Below are 18,007 nucleotides of genomic sequence, written 5' to 3'. Positions count from 1 at the left end.
GAATGCCAAGAGTGTGCAAAACTGTCATCAAGGCAAAGGGTGGCTACTTTGAAGAATCTAAAATCTAAAATCTATTTTGATTTGTTTAACACTTTTTGGGTTACTACATGATACCATATGTGTTATATGTTCATAGTTTTGATGTCTTCACTATTATTCTACAATGTAGAAAATAGTCAAAATAAAGACAAACCCATGAATGAGTAGGTGTGTTCAAACTTTTGAAGGATACTGTACATGAAATTATTTCAAATAGTATTTGAACCCAAGTCTGACCAGATCCCTGTTTCATTCTGATTCATAACTGCCTGGCTTTGCTGCAAGTGCAGGAATAGTTGTCTTATCCTCAGCATAACCCCCAGCTGCATATTTTTTGCACTGAAGATAGAAAAACCAATATATTCTGTGTTCATATTTATATGAGGAAAGCTATTCAATGTACAGTAGTGCTCATTCTTTTTACTAAAATAATCATGTGTTACTACACTACCAAGTTGAAAAGAATATAGAGAATATAGAGCAATTGTTGCATCAGTGTTTTCATTTGTCCTTGTGACAATTCTTGCTCAGCAACTGCATCATGTATTTGTATTTCCACACCACAACAACCTGAAGTTTTCTGTTACAATGAAATTATATTACAATCACACTATGAAACAAACTGTATGAACAGTAAAAAGTATTTTATTGTATTTGAACTAATACAGTTAGATAATGAATGGAATACAATTAATCAGATGTCTTGTCACAAATATAAGAGTTCACAAGGAAAACGCTTCAAACATTTTCTTCACACCAGTAATATCTATGAACAACAAACTTTAAAATGATTTTAATGGTATGCATAGTGCTAACAGACAGAATTTGGGTAAGTGAATTGTTATTGTCCTGGAACTTCACAATGCCAGGCATGGCGTGACAAGCATAAAACTAGAGCTGTTATGACTTCTCTAATCCAATTAAAGCCAATACTAAGCAGAGATGCATTACATGTTCATACTGAATGTGTGCTTGCCTCAACAGAGACTAGTCCCTTGTTAGGAAGCACTAATGCACTATTTTGATATGAAACGGGATCCTCATAGCAGTTATAGTATAGGTTAATATTCCTAGTTCCCAAATGCATTCTGATAAAAAAAAGGTCACAGAATTTGGCTCCAGATTGTTTATGTTGATCTCCTGCAGTCATGTATCATGCCAGGTTAGAAACGCAAAGCACAGCATCTGTATAGGAATAATGAGTGGTTCGAGTCACATGTTATACTTTAATTTTCAATCCTTTAATGTGATGCTTTATCCATTTTATTGCATTATTCCAGACCTGGGCTAAAAATATTTATGAAATACTTGAGGTGTGCTTGATTTGGCTCAACTGGTACAATGGAACCAATGGAGTAGTCCCAAAGGTGCAAACTCCTAAATCAAACACACCAAGTTTTTGAAAGTATTTTAGAAATATGCTTGATATAGGTCTGCATCATGACACACACTATAGTACCTTAATCTGCGTGGGCAGCCATGGTAACCAACCATGTACTCCTGGGCATAGCAGTACTTGCGGCAAGCCCCTCTGTAGCCACAGGTTCAGCCCTGAACCTTTGTGTCATCAGCTGTAAGAAAAATAGAAGAAAACTTGACTGGGATGAACGAAAGTACCCCTTCATGACCAACATGTTGAGTTCTTGTCTTGTGAGTAATGCCACTCTGTTAATCTTGAAGTGTACCTTGCACTGCTGTCAGCAGCAGCAGAACTAGCATTACCAAACCCAGTCTCCTCATTTTGTTTCTTCAATAAACCCCTGACTCACCAGGCATTGTGCCTGCCTCTGTTGAGGCTGTTATATACAAAATTCCACCCCCCAAGGGGGAGGAGTTGTGGGTGTTTACGGAATCAACAATAATCACCAATAACACTCAGCGAGAGAGAGAGCCGGGCCCACTGACATCTGGGGGGGGGGGTGAAGCACCTGACCTAACCCTTCCACTGTTGCATGTACTCTGAGCAGTGGAGCTGGGGCAAATAGTTTCAAGGGCATCCAGTAGCCATTTCCTGCAGTCAAATGACCTAGTGGCCTCATGGGTGGAATGTTATTAATATTTTTCATTATTTCACAGTTAATGAAAAATGTTTTCTTTATTTTACACTGAAAATCCGGTGTTTCTATACTGACCAAACATATAAACACAACATGCAACAATTTCAACCATTTTACTGAGTTACAGTTCATAGGAAACCAGTCAATTGAAAAAAATAAATGAGTCCCTAATCTATGGATTTCACATGAGTTTGCAGGGGCACAATCATGGGTGAGCCTGGAAGGGCATAGGCCCACCCACTGGGGAGCCAGGCCCTGAAAATCAGAATGAGTTTTCCCCCAAAAGGGCTTTATTACAGATAGAAATACTCCTCAGTTTTATCAGCTGTCCGGGTGGCTGGTCTCAGACGATCCCGACAGGTGAAGAAGCCAGATGTGGAGGTCATGGGCTTGCATGGCTACACGTGGTCTGCAGTTTTGAGGCTGGTTGGATGAAATGCTCACCAACAGGGATGTAAATAAATGTGTGCGCAACATTTCTGGGATATTTGATTTCAGCTCATGAAACATGGGACCAACACCTTACATGTTGCATTTCTATTTTTGTTCAGTATATGTCAAACGGTTTTGTTTCTTTTTTTCAAGCCCATAGATTTGTTTTAGACTGCCATGAAACACTCCACAGTAAAAGGTTTTAACTTAATTGTCATTGACGGTCTGGTATCTGGCAGTGGCGTGTATTCATGGACACCAAGGCAAGCCAGGTTTCTCCCAGAAATGTACCCCAAAATATATATACATATCTTTTTTAAGAAGTTATTGTCCCACTGTTTCATAATTTTCCTTCAATTCGCAAAAGGCTGAATGTATCTCACAGGAGAAAGCATCTGAGCGAGCAAAACATCACCCCTCTGTCTCTCTACGTGTAGGCCATCTATCTGATACTGTCTGGTCTGAAATGAGTATGACATTGTTGCCTCCTGTAGCATTGAGTGCAAGGGAAGCCAGCGAGCATTTGGCCTCTCTTGACAAAAAAAGTATAAAAAATTGCCAATCAGCGTGTTGAGCTAAACTGAGCGAGCTCAACTGTGAATGGTCCTGGTGGGAAAAAAAGTGTCAAGGGAATCCAGCTTGGATTTCACGTGTCACCTATCAAATCGCTTTGAGAGCATACCTCATCAACAGAAAAAACTTGAATTGTTGCATCTACAGTCATGGCCAAAAGTTTTGAGAATGACACAAATATTAATTTCCACAAAGTTTGCTGCTTCAGTGTCTTTAAATATGTTTGTCAGATGTTACTATGGAATACTGAAGTATAATTACAAGCATTTCAGCATTTCAAGTGTCGAAGGCTTTTATTGATAATTACATGAAGTTGATGCAAAGAGTCCATATTTGCAGTGTTGACCCTTCTTTTTCAAGACCTCTGCAATCCGCCCTGGCATGCTGTCAATTAACTTCTGTGCCACATCCTAACTGATGGCAGCCCATTCTTGCATAATCAATGCTTGGAGTTTGTCAGAATTTGTGTGTTTTTGTTTGTCCACCCGCCTCTTGAGGATTGACCACAAGCTCTCAATGGGATTAAGGTCTGGGGAGTTTCCTGGCCATGTACCCAAAATATCAATGTTTTGTTCCTCGAGCCGATAAGTTATCACTTTTGCCTTATGGCAAGGTGCTCCATCATGCTGGAAAAGGCATTTTTCGTCACCAAACTGTTCCTGGATGGTTGGTAGAAGTTGCTCTCGGAGGATGTGTTGGTATCATTCTTTATTCATGGCTGTGTTCTTGTGAGTGAGCCCACCCCCTTGGCTGAGAAGCAACCCCACACATGAATGGTCTCAGGATGCTTTACTGTTGGCATGACACAGGACTGATTGTAGCACTCACCATGTCTTCTCTGGGCAAGCTTTGTTCCGGATGCCCCAAACAATCAGAAAGGTGATTCATCAGTGAAAATGACTTTACCCCAGTCCTCAGCAGTTCAATCCCTGTACCTTTTGCAGAATATCAGTCTGTCCCTGATGTTTTTCCTGGAGAGAAGTGGCTTCTTTGCTGCCCCTCTTGACACCAAGCCATCCTCCAAAAGTCTTCGCCTCACTGTGAGTGCAGATGAACTCACACCTGTCTGCTGCCGTTCCTGAGCAAGCTCTGTACTGGTGGTGCCCCAATCCCGCAAATGAATCAACTTTAGGAGACAGTCCTGGAGCTTGCTGGACTTTCTTGGGCGCCCTGAAGCCTTCTTCACAACAATTGAACCGCTCTCCTTGAAGTTCTTGATGATCTGATAAATGGTTGATTTAGGTGCAATCTTCCTGGCAGCAATATCGTTGCCTGTTAAGCCCTTTTTGTGCAAAGCAATGATGACGGCACGTATTTCCTTGCAGGTAACCATGGTTGACAGAGGAAGAACAATGATTCCAAGCACCACCCTCCTTTTGAAGCTTCCAGTCTGTTATTCGAACTCAATCAGCATGACAGAGTGATCTCCAGCCTTGTCCTCGTCAACACTCACACCTGTGTTAATAAGAGAATCACTGACATGATGTCAGCTGGTCCTTTTGTGGTAAGGCTGAAATGCAGAGGAAATTATTTTTGTGGATTCAGTTCATTTGCATGGCAAAGAGGGACTTTGCAATTAATTGCAATTAATTTGATCACTCTTCATAACATTCTGGAGTATATGCAAATTGCCATCATTGCAAATTGCCATCATTGCCATCAACAATGTATGAATTAATGATTGGATCAGAATCTCCATTATAATCATTGGCCAGTACAGAGAATTAAGTAAAACCACAAGTCCAAATCCCTATCTCCATCCGTGGGTAATTTAAGAAAAGGGACCATTTTAGCTAGCTAGCTAGCCACCGGAGGACAACAACACAACTACAGTCGTGTTTGTAAACTGAGGCAGCAGACTTTGTGAAAATTAATATTTGTGTCATTCTCAAAACTTTTGGCCATGACTGTAGTTGTGTTGTTGTCCTCCGGTGGCTAGCTAGCTAGCTAAAACGGTCCCTTTTCTTAAATTAGCCACGGATGGAGATAGGGATTTGGACTTGTGGTTTTACTTAATTCTCTGTACTGGCCAATGATTATAATGGAGATTCTGATCCAATCATTAATTCATACATTGTTGTGCCCCTAGCCTGAGAGGATGTTCAATATGTACAGTAGCTAGATGTAGAAGGCTGTATGAAAAATACAAGTGTGTACTGTATGACAGAATGATAGACCGTTACTGGTATCTGGTGCTGTGAATCATTATGTTAGTGCAAACATTAAATTAAAGCAATACACACCGTTTTAATTATCGGTCTAGGGCCTGAATTCAATCAGAACAAGTGTTAACCGGTGATAGCAGACACACGCATAGTGGATGTTTTGGCGGTGTCGGAGGTGGAACTGTGTTGGAGTGGTGAAATCAATGAGCAGCTGCTCTTGTGATCAATATCAGAAATCCATCCTTTTTTTCATTCTTCATTTTCTTCATCATCTTGAATGAGTGTGAGACTCTAGACCTGACAAAAGACACAGGCTACTATGGCTGTGAAGAGGAGGAGCTAAATACTGTGTTACCAATTTGATCAAGACTGCTGTGATCAATCTAACTTGTACTGTAGGCTATTTTGTGATTAAGCATTTTTGTTTTCCCTGAGAAAATTAAATCACTATACCAAATAGGGGAAAATTATACAGGGTTAGTTTTGTCTTTTGTAGATCCCATGTTTGCTGATGATTACTACACCTCTTTTTCTGTTGTTAAACATTTGAGCCAAAATACCTGATTTCAGATTTCAACATTATGATAAACATATCTGTGGAGAACTATGCACAGCATTGTCAGCAGAAATGTAGTATTCACAACCCCTCCCAGGCAGCAGTAGCAACAGCATCAGCAGCAGAGGCACATGACTGACTCCCTCTTCCACATGCACAGCCCGCCCAGTGAGGGGTAGAGCACTCCTACAAAATAGGCTACTGCGTTGCCTTTTACAACCTACACATGCCTGACATTGTGGTTTCTCCTAATATTTGATTTGACATTATGAACAGTCTTTGTTCCATCCCTGAACACAAATATAAAACGCAACATGTAAAGTGTTGGTCCCATTTTTCATAAGCTGAAATTAAAGATCCCAGAGATGTTCCATATTCACAAAAAGCTGATTTCTCTCAAATTTGTTGACATTCCGGTTAGTGAGCAAATCTCATTTGCCAAGATAATCAAATCACATGTGTCGAATACCGTGAAATGCTTACTTACAAGCCCTTAACCAACAATGCAGTTCAAGAAATATAAAATATTTACTAAATAAAATACAAAGTAACACAATAAATTAACAATAGGTTAGTCGAGGTAATTTGTACATGTAGGTAGGGGTAAAGTGACAACGCATAGATAATAAACAGCGAGTAGTGAGGGGGGTCAATGTGTCAATGTGGCCATTTGATTAATTGTTCAACAGTCTAATGGCTTGGGGGTCGAAGCTGTTAAGGAGCCTTTTGGACCTAGACTTGGTGCTCTGTTACCGCTTGCTGTGCGGTAGCAGAGAGAACAGTCTACGACTTGGGTGACTGGAGTCTCTGACACCGCCTAGTATCACAACTGGCCGGGATTGGGAGTCCCATAGGGTGGCGCACAATTTGCCCAGTGTCGTCCCGGTTTGGCCGTTGTAGGCCGTCATTATGACTAAGAATTTGTTCTTAAGTTCTTAACTGACTTGCCTAGTTAAATGAAGGTTAAATAAATGAAAAATATAAAACAAAATAGTATATACAGTACCAGTCAAAAGTTTGGACACACCTACTCATTCAAGGGTTTTTCTTCATTTTTACTATTTTCTACATTGTAGAATAATAGGGAAGACATCAAAACTATGAAAAAACACATAGGGAATCATGTAGTTACCCAAAAAATATATTTTCTATTTGAGATTCTTCAAAGTAGCCACCCTTTGCCTTGATGACAGCTTTGCACACTCTTGACATTCTCTCAACCAGCTTCATGAGGTAGTCACATGGAATGCATTTCATTTAACAGGTGTAGTCCAACACTGTAACCACTAGGCTACCCTGCCGCAATGGACCCAATGGAGATCTCCCAAAAGTGCAGGTTAAAGCAAACACTCAAAGTATTTGAAATATTTTTAATAGTATTTGACCCCAGGTCTGGTGAACATAATTTGCTCCTGTTCTACATGGCCTGAATGAAAAACACAATGCATTCTGGTATGGGAGAGGCTAAAGGCATTCGTGGATTGCCATTTGTAAATATAGCTGCCTGCTGCATTGTCTGGGTTATCTCTCCATACCTCCGCTATTCAGTCAGCACAGCGTGACACTACTACAATGGAGTAAACCCTCACAAATCTGTTTGCATGGACTTTGTCTCTGACATCACAGCTGTGTCTGAAAACATTACTAGCAGTCAAATCCTTGCTTCCTCCATCCTTGTTTTCTCAATTCCTCTCAAAGCTCATTGGAGGAGGCGTTCCAAGGGAGGAACATCGGTTCCTGTCCTCCAATGCACTGTGAGAGGAATTGAGGAGATGAGTATGGAGGAAGCAAGGATTTGACAGCTAGTAAAGCTTTCAAACACAGCCCACAATAACATCTCTGGAAGATCCCCACACAGATGCCCATGAGGTCCAAACCCTATGATGGTTTAAAAAAAAGTAAAAATAAAGAAAAACCCTTGAATGAGTAGGTGTGTCCAAACTTTTGACTGGTACTGTAGGTCCTGGATGGCAGGAAGCTTAGACCCAGTGATGTACTGGGCCATACGCACTACCCTAAAGGTCGGATGCTGAGCAGTTGTCATGCCAGGCGGTGATGCAACTGGTCAAGATGCTCTCGATGGTGCAGTTGTAGAACTTTTTGAGGATCTGGGGACCCATGCCAAATCTTTTCGGTCTCTTCACGACTGTCTTTGTGTGTTTAGACCATGATAGTTCATTGGTGATATGGACACCAAGGAACTTGAAAGTTTTGACCAGCTGCACTACGGCCCTTCGATGTGAATGGGGGCGTGTTCGGCCCTCCTTTTCCTGATGTCCATGATCACCTCCTTTGTCTTGCTCACGTTGAGGGAGAGGTTGTTGTCCTGGCACCACACTGCCAGGTCTCTGACCTCCTCCCTATAGGCTGTCTCATCGTTGTTGGTGATTAAGCCTACCACTATTGTGTCATCAGCAAAGGTTCCCCCGTGTTGAGGATCAGTGTGACAGACGTGTTGTTGCCTACCCTTACCACATGGGGGCGGCCCATCAGGAAGTCCACGATCCAGTTGCAGAGGGAGGTGTTTAATCCCAGGGTCCTTAGCTTATTGATGAGCTTTTTGGGCACTATGGTGTTGAACACTGAGCTGTAGTCAATGAACCGCATTCTCACATAGGTGTTATTTTTGTCCAGGTGGTAAAGGGCAGTGTGGAGTGCGATTGAGGTTGCATCATCTGTGGATCTTTTGGGGTGGTATGCGAATTGAAGTGGGTCTAGGGTTTCCGGGATGATGGTGTTGATGTGAGCCATGACCAGCCTTTCAAAGCACTTCACGGCTGCCGACTTGAGTGCTACAGGGCGGTAGTTATTTAGGCAGGTTACCTTGCATTCTTGGGCACACAGACTATAGTGAACTGCTTGAAACATCAAATCAAATCAATTTTATTTGTCACATACACATGGTTAGCAGATGTTAATGCGAGTGTAGCGAAATGCTTGTGCTTCTAGTTCCGACAATGCAGTAATAACCAACAAGTAATCTAACAATTCCAAAACTACTGTCTTATACACAGTGTAAGGGGATAAAGAATATGTACATAAGGATATATGAATGAGTGAATGGTACAGAGCAGAACAGGCAAGATACAGTAGCTGATATCGAGTACAGTATATTCATATGAGATGAGTATGTAAACAAAGTGGCACAGTTAAAGTGGCTAGTGATACATGTATTACATAAGGATGCAGTCGATGATATAGAGTACAGTATATACGTATGCATATGAGATGAATAATGTAGGGTATGTAAACATTATATAAGGTAGCATTGTTTAAAGTGGCTAGTGATATATTTACATCATTTCCCATCAATTCCCATTATTAAAGTGGCTGGAGTTGAGTCAGTGTCAGTGTCAGTGTCAGTGTGTTGGCAGCAGCCACTCAATGTTAGTGGTGGCTGTTTAACAGTCTGATGGCCTTGAGATAGAAGCTGTTTTTCAGTCTCTCGGTCCCAGCTTTGATGCACCTGTACTGACCTCGCCTTCTGGATGATAGTGGGGTGAACAGGCAGTGGCTCGGGTGGTTGATGTCCTTGATGATCTTTATGGCCTTCCTGTAACATCGGGTGGTGTAGGTGTCCTGGAGGGCAGGTAGTTTGCCCCCGGTGATGCGTTGTGCAGACCTCACTACCCTCTGGAGAGCCTTACGGTTGAGGGCGGAGCAGTTGCCGTACCAGGCGGTGATACAGCCCACCAGGATGCTCTCGATTGTGCATCTGTAGAAGTTTGTGAGTGCTTTTGGTGACAAGCCGAATTTCTTCAGCCTCCTGAGGTTGAAGAGGCGCTGCTGCGCCTTCTTCACGATGCTGTCTGTGTGAGTGGACCAATTCAGTTTGTCTGTGATGTGTATGCCGAGGAACTTAAAACTTGCTACCCTCTCCACTACTGTTCCATCGATGTGGATAGGGGGTGTTCCCTCTGCTGTTTCCTGAAGTCCACAATCATCTCCTTAGTTTTGTTGACGTTGAGTGTGAGGTTATTTTCCTGACACCACACTCCGAGGGCCCTCACCTCCTCCCTGTAGGCCGTCTCGTCGTTGTTGGTAATCAAGCCTACCACTGTTGTGTCGTCCGCAAACTTGATGATTGAGTTGGAGGCGTGCGTGGCCACGCAGTCGTGGGTGAACAGGGAGTACAGGAGAGGGCTCAGAACGCACCCTTGTGGGGCCCCAGTGTTGAGGATCAGCGGGGACGAGATGTTGTTGCCTACCCTCACCACCTGGGGGTGGCCCGTCAGGAAGTCCAGTACCCAGTTGCACAGGGCGGGGTCGAGACCCAGGGTCTCGAGCTTGATGACGAGCTTGGAGGGTACTATGGTGTTGAATGCCGAGCTGTAGTCGATGAACAGCATTCTCACATAGGTATTCCTCTTGTCCAGATGGGTTAGGGCAGTGTGCAGTGTGGTTGAGATTGCATCGTCTGTGGACCTATTTGGGCGGTAAGCAAATTGGAGTGGGTCTAGGGTGTTAGGTAGGGTGGAGGTGATATGGTCCTTGACTAGTCTCTCAAAGCACTTCATGATGACGGATGTGAGTGCTACGGGGCGGTAGTCGTTTAGCTCAGTTACCTTAGCTTTCTTGGGAACAGGAACAATGGTGGCCCTCTTGAAGCATGTGGGAACAGCAGACTGGTATAGGGATTGATTGAATATGTCCGTAAACACACCGGCCAGCTGGTCTGCGCATGCTCTGAGGGCGCGGCTGGGGATGCCGTCTGGGCCTGCAGCCTTGCGAGGGTTAACACGTTTAAATGTCTTACTCACCTCGGCTGCAGTGAAGGAGAGACCGCATGTTTTCATTGCAGGCCGTGTCAGTGGCACTGTATTGTCCTCAAAGCGGGCAAAAAAGTTATTTAGACTGCCTGGGAGCAAGACATCCTGGTCCGTGAGAGTGCTGGTTTTCTTTTTGTAATCCGTGATTGACTGTAGACCCTGCCACATACCTCGTGTCTGAGCCGTTGAATTGAGATTCTACTTTGTCTCTATACTGACGCTTAGCTTGTTTGATTGCCTTGCGGAGGGAATAGTTACACTGTTTGTATTCGGTCATGTTTCCAGTCACCTTGCCCTGATTAAAAGCAGTGGTTCGCGCTTTCAGTTTCACGCGAATGCTGCCATCAATCCACGGTTTCTGGTTTGGGAATGTTTTAATCATTGCTATGGGAACGACATCTTCAACGCACGTTCTAATGAACTCGCACACCGAATCAGTGTATTCGTCAATGTTGTCGTCTGACGCAATACGGAACATATCCCAGTCCACGTGATGGAAGCAGTCTTGGAGTGTGGAATCAGATTGGTCGGACCAGCGTTGAACAGACCTCAGCGCGGGAGCTTCTTGTTTTAGTTTCTGTCTGTAGGCAGGGATCAACAAAATGGAGTCGTGGTCAGCTTTTCCGAAAGGAGGGCGGGGCAGGGCCTTATATGCGTCGCGGAAGTTGGAATAGCAATGATCCAAGGTTTTTCCCGCCCTGGTTGCGCAATCGATATGCTGATAAAATTTAGGGAGTCTTGTTTTCAGATTAGCCTTGTTAAAATCCCCAGCTACAATGAATGCAGCCTCCGGATAAATCGTTTCCAGTTTGCAGAGAGTTAAATAAAGTTTGTTCAGAGCCATCGATGTGTCTGCTTGGGGGGGGATATATACGGCTGTGATTATAATCGAAGAGAATTCTCTTGGTAGATAATGCGGTCTACATTTGATTGTGAGGAATTCTAAATCAGGTGAACAGAAGGATTTGAGTTCCTGTATGTTTCTTTCATCACACCATGTCACGTTAGTCATAAGGCATACGCCCCCGCCCCTCTTCTTACCAGAAAGATGTTTGTTTCTGTCGGCGCGATGCGTGGAGAAACCCGCTGGCTGCACCGCAACGGGTAGCGTCTCTCCAGTGAGCCATGTTTCCGTGAAGCATAGAACGTTACAGTCTCTGATGTCCCTCTGGAATGCTACCCTTGCTCGGATTTCATCAACCTTGTTGTCAAGAGACTGGACATTGGCAAGAAGAATGCTAGGGAGTGGTGCACGGTGTGCCCGTCTCCGGAGTCTGACCAGAAGACCGCCTCGTTTCCCTCTTTTTCGGAGTCGTTTTTTTGGGTCGCTGCATGGAATCCACTCCGTTGTCCTGTTTGTAAGGCAAAACACAGGATCCGCGTCGCGAAAAACATATTCTTGGTCGTACTGATGGTGAGTTGACGCTGATCTTATATTCAGTAGTTCTTCTCGACTGTATGTAATGAAACCTAAGATGACCTGGGGTACTAATGTAAGAAATAACACGTAAAAAAACAAAAAACTGCATAGTTTCCTAGGAACGCGAAGCGAGGCGGCCATCTCTGTCGGCGCCGGAAGTTCCGGCATGTAGGTAATACATGTAGGTATTACAGACTCGATCAGGTAGAGGTTGAACATGTCAGTGAAAACACTTGCCAGTTGGTCTGTGCATGCTCTGAGTACAAGTCCTGGTAATCTGTCTGGCCCTCAGCCTTGTGAATGTTGACCAGTTTAAAGGTCTTGCTCATATTAGCTACGGAGACCATTTCCGTATTGAGCGAGTCACTGGTACTTCCTGCTTTAGTTTTTGTTTGTAAGCAGGAATCAGGAGGTTGGAATTATGGTCAGATTTGCCAAATGGAGGGCGAGGGAGAGCCTTGTATGCATCTCTGTGTGTGGAGTAGAGGTGGTATAGAGTTTTTTCCCCTGTTGTTGCACTTGTTACATACTGGTAAAAATTAGGTAAAACAGATTTAAGTTTGCATGCGTTAAAGTCCCCGGTCACTAGGAGCACCGCTTCTGGATGAGCATTTTCTTGCTTGCTTATGGCCTTATACAGCTCGTTGAGTGCGGTCTTAGTGCCAGCATCGGTTTGTGGTGGTAAATAAATGGCTACGAAAATATAGATGAAAGCTCTTGGTAAATAGTGTGGTCTACAACTTATCATGAGGTACTCTACCTCAGGCGAGCAATACCTCTAGACTTCCTTAATATTAGACATAGCGCACCAGCTGTTATTGACAAATAGACACACACAACACCACCCTTCGTCTTACCAGACGTAGCTCTTCAGTCCTGCCGATGCACGGAAAACCCAGCCAACTGTATATTATCTGTGTTGTTGTTCAGCCACAACTCGTGAAACATAAGATATTACAGTTTTTAATGTCCCGTTGGTGGGATTAGTCTCGAATGGAGATCATCCCGTTTATTCTCCAGTGATTGCATGTTGGCCAATAGAACGGATGGTAGAGACAGGTTACCCACTTGCCGACCAACCCTCACAAGGCACCTCGATCTCCGCCCGTTTTTCCATCTTTTCTTCACGTGAATGATGGGGATTTGGGCCTGGTCTTGGAGAAGCAGTATATCCTTATGTTGGACTCATTAAAGAAAATAATATTTGTCCAGTTCGAGGTAAGTAATCTCTGTTCTGATATCCAGAAGCTCTTTTCGTTCATCAGAGACAGTAGCAGCATTATGCACAAAAAAGGTTACAAACGATGCGAAAAAAGAAAAAAAAAATTGCACAGTTGTTTAGGAGCCCATAAAACGGCAGCCATCCCTTCAAGAGCCACTATCTCCTATCCATCCACCTAAACAGGTGTGGCATATCAAGAAGCTGATTAAATAGCATGATCATTACACAGGTGAAACTTGTGCTGGGAACAATAAAAGGCGACTCTAAAATGTGCAGTTGTGTCGCACAACACAATGCCACAGTTGTTTCAAGTTGAGGGAGCTTGCAATTGGCATGCTTACAGCAGGAATGTCCACCAGAGCTGATAACAGAGAATTTGGGTGGAGAAGCCTCTCATCATAACTCTTGATGAGGAGGCTGGTAATAAGGTGTCTGGAGTCAAGGATAATTGGGTGGATAGCATCGGGATCCAAGATTTCTGCTTGGCGCAGCCTCCCTCCGACTCTGATCACTCCGAGGATTTGGTCATATTCTGGGGCAAGAGAGAGAAGACGGCTGTCCTTAGCCACTTCTCTACCGTCTTTCAGAGCTTTTAGCTCCTCAGGGAAACTAACTGCTTGTGCATGCTGGAGGAGTAGTGTCTCTGCCGCGAGGGAGGTGGGTATGGAAGCCACCCCATCTAGGTCAGCCGGGTGGATCAGTTCATCCCAGTCCCTCTTGGTCTGCCACAGGTCCTGGACTAAGACTTTGGCCCGGGTTGTGTATGGTAGGATATACCCAAGGGGATCGTATTGACTGGCCAGGGTCCGATAGATGGTGCGCAGAGTGGAGGTTTTGGTACTCAGGGCTGAGTGGTGCTTGTACCCCAGGGTATCCTGTATGCAGCTCCATCTCAGTCCTAGAGTGGGCTCTTGTGGGGTAGGGACAGACTGCGATAGCCAGAGTTCACTGCTACTAGACCTGGCTTGTGGCGGGAGGTGCTGGATAACCTCCGCTCTGTTACTCGCCCACTGTCGGACTTCGAATCCCCCTTTCGACAGGAGATTCCTTACTTTATCAAGGAGTGCTTTTGCTTCAGCCGTGGATGGGACGCTCTGTAAGAAGTTATCCACATAGAAGGCATACTCCACTAAATCCCATACTTCTGGGTCACTGTCTGGGTGCTCCCGTGCGTGTCTCTGCAGAGCATATATGGCACAGCAAGGACGGCAGGTGGTGCCAAATGGGACTACTTGCCATTCATAGATTGTGGGCTCTACGTCTCGTTCCATATCTCGCCATATGAACCAGAGCAGTGTGGGTTCGGAAGGCAGCTGACGAATCTGATGAAACATGGCTTTGATGTCTCCACTGATGGCTGTGAAATGCTGCCAAAACTGGAGAAGGACACCGAGCACAGAAGGACCTAAGTTGGTCCGGGGAGTAAACAGTCATTCAGGCTTTGACCAGCAGCTTGGAATGAACAGTTGAAGACAAGTCTATACTTCCCACCGTGTTGATGGATAACATGGTGAGGGAGATACCAGGATTCGCTGAGTGGGTTTCCCTCTTCATGAGCTGTCACTTTGGTGACATAGTCTGCCTTCACAAGGTTATAAATCTCTTGGTTATGAATTTCAGCAAGCTCAGGATTCTTCACCAGGCGTTGCTCCATTCCACGCAGTAGTGGGAGTACAGCCCGTGTCGTGGTTGCCAGAGGAGGATGGTTGGGCACCCGTAGCAGTGGTCGCGTACCTCTGAACGCCATTCATTTCAGTGGTTGTGGTGCGCTTCTCCAGGAGGTCTAATGCATAGGAGTCATGTTACGAGTGGGTGTCCTCCTGTAGCTTCTGGTTGGAGAAGATGTCCTTCTTCCAGGGCATCTCCACATTCCAAAGGAGGTCAGTGGCGGGACAGGGGGATGGATTGCTTCTGTATTGCTTCTGGTGAAGAGGACTTGCTGGGACTGTACAGCTTGGGAGTGGAGAGAAGTGGAGAGAAGTAGATGGGCTGGACCTTGCACAGCCCAACCCAAGGATGTATGGACAGCAACGGGCCCTCCTTTTGGTCCAGCTCGTATAGGCTCGGTCGGGGTGACGAGATGTGGGTGGTCTGACCCAATCAGGATGAGTGGCGCAACCCTGGCCAGGTTAGGAAGAGGCAATCCTTGGAGATGAGGATATTGTTTCTGTAGAACACTTACCGGGCAGGAGTGCTCTGCGAGATTCAGGCCATCTGCCGTGAAGGCATTGGGGATGTTATAGGCCACGTCCCTGTTTCCTGAAGGTGAAACGCTGAAGGTCACAGCAGAGCCTTTCACTTGGATAACATCATGTCACACCGTTCTGAGATTAAGGGTCTCGGGGGTCCCCTCCAGGTTAAGCTGACGGGTGGCCACCGGGAGAATGAAGGTTCTTTCAGAATTAAAGGATTCTTCCATGGGCCTTTTCTACAGGTACATTATATCAAATCTACTCATAGTGTGGATATCTATGGTGACATATGCAACACCATTTCCCCCCAATATTTTATTTAAAAAATTAAAATAAGACAGCTTTTAAGTATTACTTACTAAATAATTTCTGAATAAAATGTATTAAATGGATTTTAACACACTTGTGTGAAACCCTATGCCATAATCTTCTACCAGGGTAACTGGCACCCCCAGTTCTAGAAACATTTCATGAAATAACAAAAAAAGTGAAAACTCTGTACATTTATTTCCCTTTGTAGTTTATCACCTAACCATGACCTTCATCCATATACCAATGTTTTTCTCCAAATGTAGCTTTTTTGTGTCAGCAATTAGACAGTGTTCTTAGGGGTGTCTAATTACCCCCTTAGTACCCTACAACTGCCGTACTTCTACTGGGTGCTAAAATTCATACTTTTAATAAAAACTTTTATGTAATACATCCACTGACTTTTTTTCTATGTTGAGTTGATCCAACTGAGACATGGCAGCCTTGACATAACCTCAACTGAGATTAATGGTGCTTTCACGATAACTCGGAACTCGGAACCCGAGTTTCCGACTTTGAATGACTGTTTAAACGATTTTTCCCAGTCGGAGCTAGTTTTTTTTCTCCAGAGTTGTCTTTGAACGCAATGAAGTCGGAGATTTACCAGTTACGATTTGTTTTGAACAGAGCATCAATTGGCACAAACCTACTTGCGCTGAGTTGAGAAACCGGTGGTTGTATTCGATACAAGTCTTTACTAATTAAAAGTTAGAATTTCAGCATCCATCGGAAGGACGGCAGTTGTACAGGTAAGCGTTTTCATAATTAAATGTTTACACGTATCGACGTATGGTGAGCCAATGCTGTTGCTATCAGTTCTCAACTCTGTCTCGGTATAAAATAACGAAATTGAGTTTAGTAGCCTATAATAAGTTTTGTATTGTAGGCCTACACCGTGACCGGCAAGCTGGTGCGTATTGACAAGCGTATTGTGCAATTCCACAAGCATTTACCTAGAGATAGGCGATAATTTTTGTGCACGTTTGCTCCTTCCACCGGTAGACCTCCAGTCGCCGTCGGTCCGGTGTGTGACGTCACATTTTAAACACGTTGGCTGGTTGTGCGCTTGTAAACAACAGGCTACTGATTTCGTCCTGGGCACAGGGCAGGTAAGACACGCGGGAGAGAACATAAGAAGAGTGAACACCTTTTTTAGGTGCTCAGCGCATACCAAGCGGCGATGCAACAGATTTGTGCAGGTTTTTAGGTGGAATATTTTTGTCCATTTATTGGATCCATTTTTGGAGGGGGAATGGCATGTCTTATGGCAGCATTTTCTGTGAATAACGCCACTGTCACTAACTCCATCCTAATGGTAAGAAAACGCTCTTATTCATTAAAAATGAAAATGTGATTGTGTCAATGTGTTGTGATAATATTGATGGTATTTTCTTTAATGACATTTTTTTAATCCTTTTATTTATCCTTTATTTAACCAGGCAAGTTGATTAAGAAAAAATGCTTATTTACAATGAAGGGCTGGCAAGTTGTGCATTTCTTTAAATGAAAATGTTTGATCAGCATTTTGGTATCAGTTCTTCTTGTTCATCATAATGTCCAAAACTGTTCATCATAATAGGCAGCCTTGATGAGAATATGAACTGTAATATCCCCTCGCCAAATGATTGAAATGCATTATGATCAGTGGTATAAAGTATTTAAGTAAAAATACTTTAAAGTGCTATTTCAGTAGTTTTTGTGGTATCTGTACTTTACTATTTCGATTTTTGACAACTTTTACTACATTCCTAAAGAAAGTGATGTACTTCTTACTCCATACATTTTCACTGACACCCAAATGTACTCCTTACATTTTGAATGCTTAGCAGGACAGAAATGAACCATTTCACACACTTATCAAGAGAACATCCCTGGTCATCTCTACCAACCTCTGATCTGGTGACTCACTAAACACATTGCTTTGTTTTCTAAATTATGTCTGAGTGTTGTAGTGTGCCCCTGGCTATCCGTTTAAAAAAAAAACATGAACAATTGTACCATCTGGTTTGCTTAATATTAGGAATTTGAAATGATTTATACTTTTACATTTGATACTTAAGTTCATTTTTGCAATTACATTTAGTTTTGATACTTGAGTATATTTAAAACCAAATACTTTTAGACTTTTACTTAAGTATTATGTTACTGGGTGACTTTCACTTTATTTCTTGAGTCATTTCCTATTTCCTTTTACTCATGTATGACTATTGGGTACTTTTTCCACCACTGATTATGATTGTATTAATACTATGTGGGAAATACTTTAATATATG

At 43.5% G+C, this 18,007-nt stretch overlaps 1 protein-coding gene and 1 long non-coding RNA gene across 2 annotated transcripts in view; one reads left to right on the top strand and one right to left on the bottom strand.

Moving 5' to 3' along the window:
• Positions 1 to 668: 668 nt before the first annotated feature.
• On the bottom strand, positions 669 to 1,825 carry LOC112265930. Its single transcript, XR_002955848.2, has 3 exons — positions 1,725 to 1,825; positions 1,499 to 1,610; positions 669 to 1,224 (listed from the first exon to the last, which is right to left on the bottom strand). It is a non-coding gene; the product is annotated as an uncharacterized LOC112265930 (long non-coding RNA).
• A 14,985-nt stretch (positions 1,826 to 16,810) lies between these two features.
• The window catches only part of LOC112265929 (ATP-binding cassette sub-family G member 1-like), a 36,266-nt gene continuing 35,069 nt past the window's right edge, over positions 16,811 to 18,007 (top strand). The window contains exon 1 of the mRNA XM_024443452.2: positions 16,811 to 17,049. Coding sequence (XP_024299220.1) covers positions 16,987 to 17,049 — 63 coding nt within the window. The 5' untranslated portion in view covers positions 16,811 to 16,986. The remainder of the gene's footprint in view (positions 17,050 to 18,007) is intronic.

This window comes from Oncorhynchus tshawytscha, linkage group LG13 (genome assembly GCF_018296145.1).
Source record: "Oncorhynchus tshawytscha isolate Ot180627B linkage group LG13, Otsh_v2.0, whole genome shotgun sequence".
Lineage (NCBI taxonomy): Eukaryota > Metazoa > Chordata > Actinopteri > Salmoniformes > Salmonidae > Oncorhynchus > Oncorhynchus tshawytscha.
This window is presented reverse-complemented; position numbering and strand designations above follow the sequence as displayed.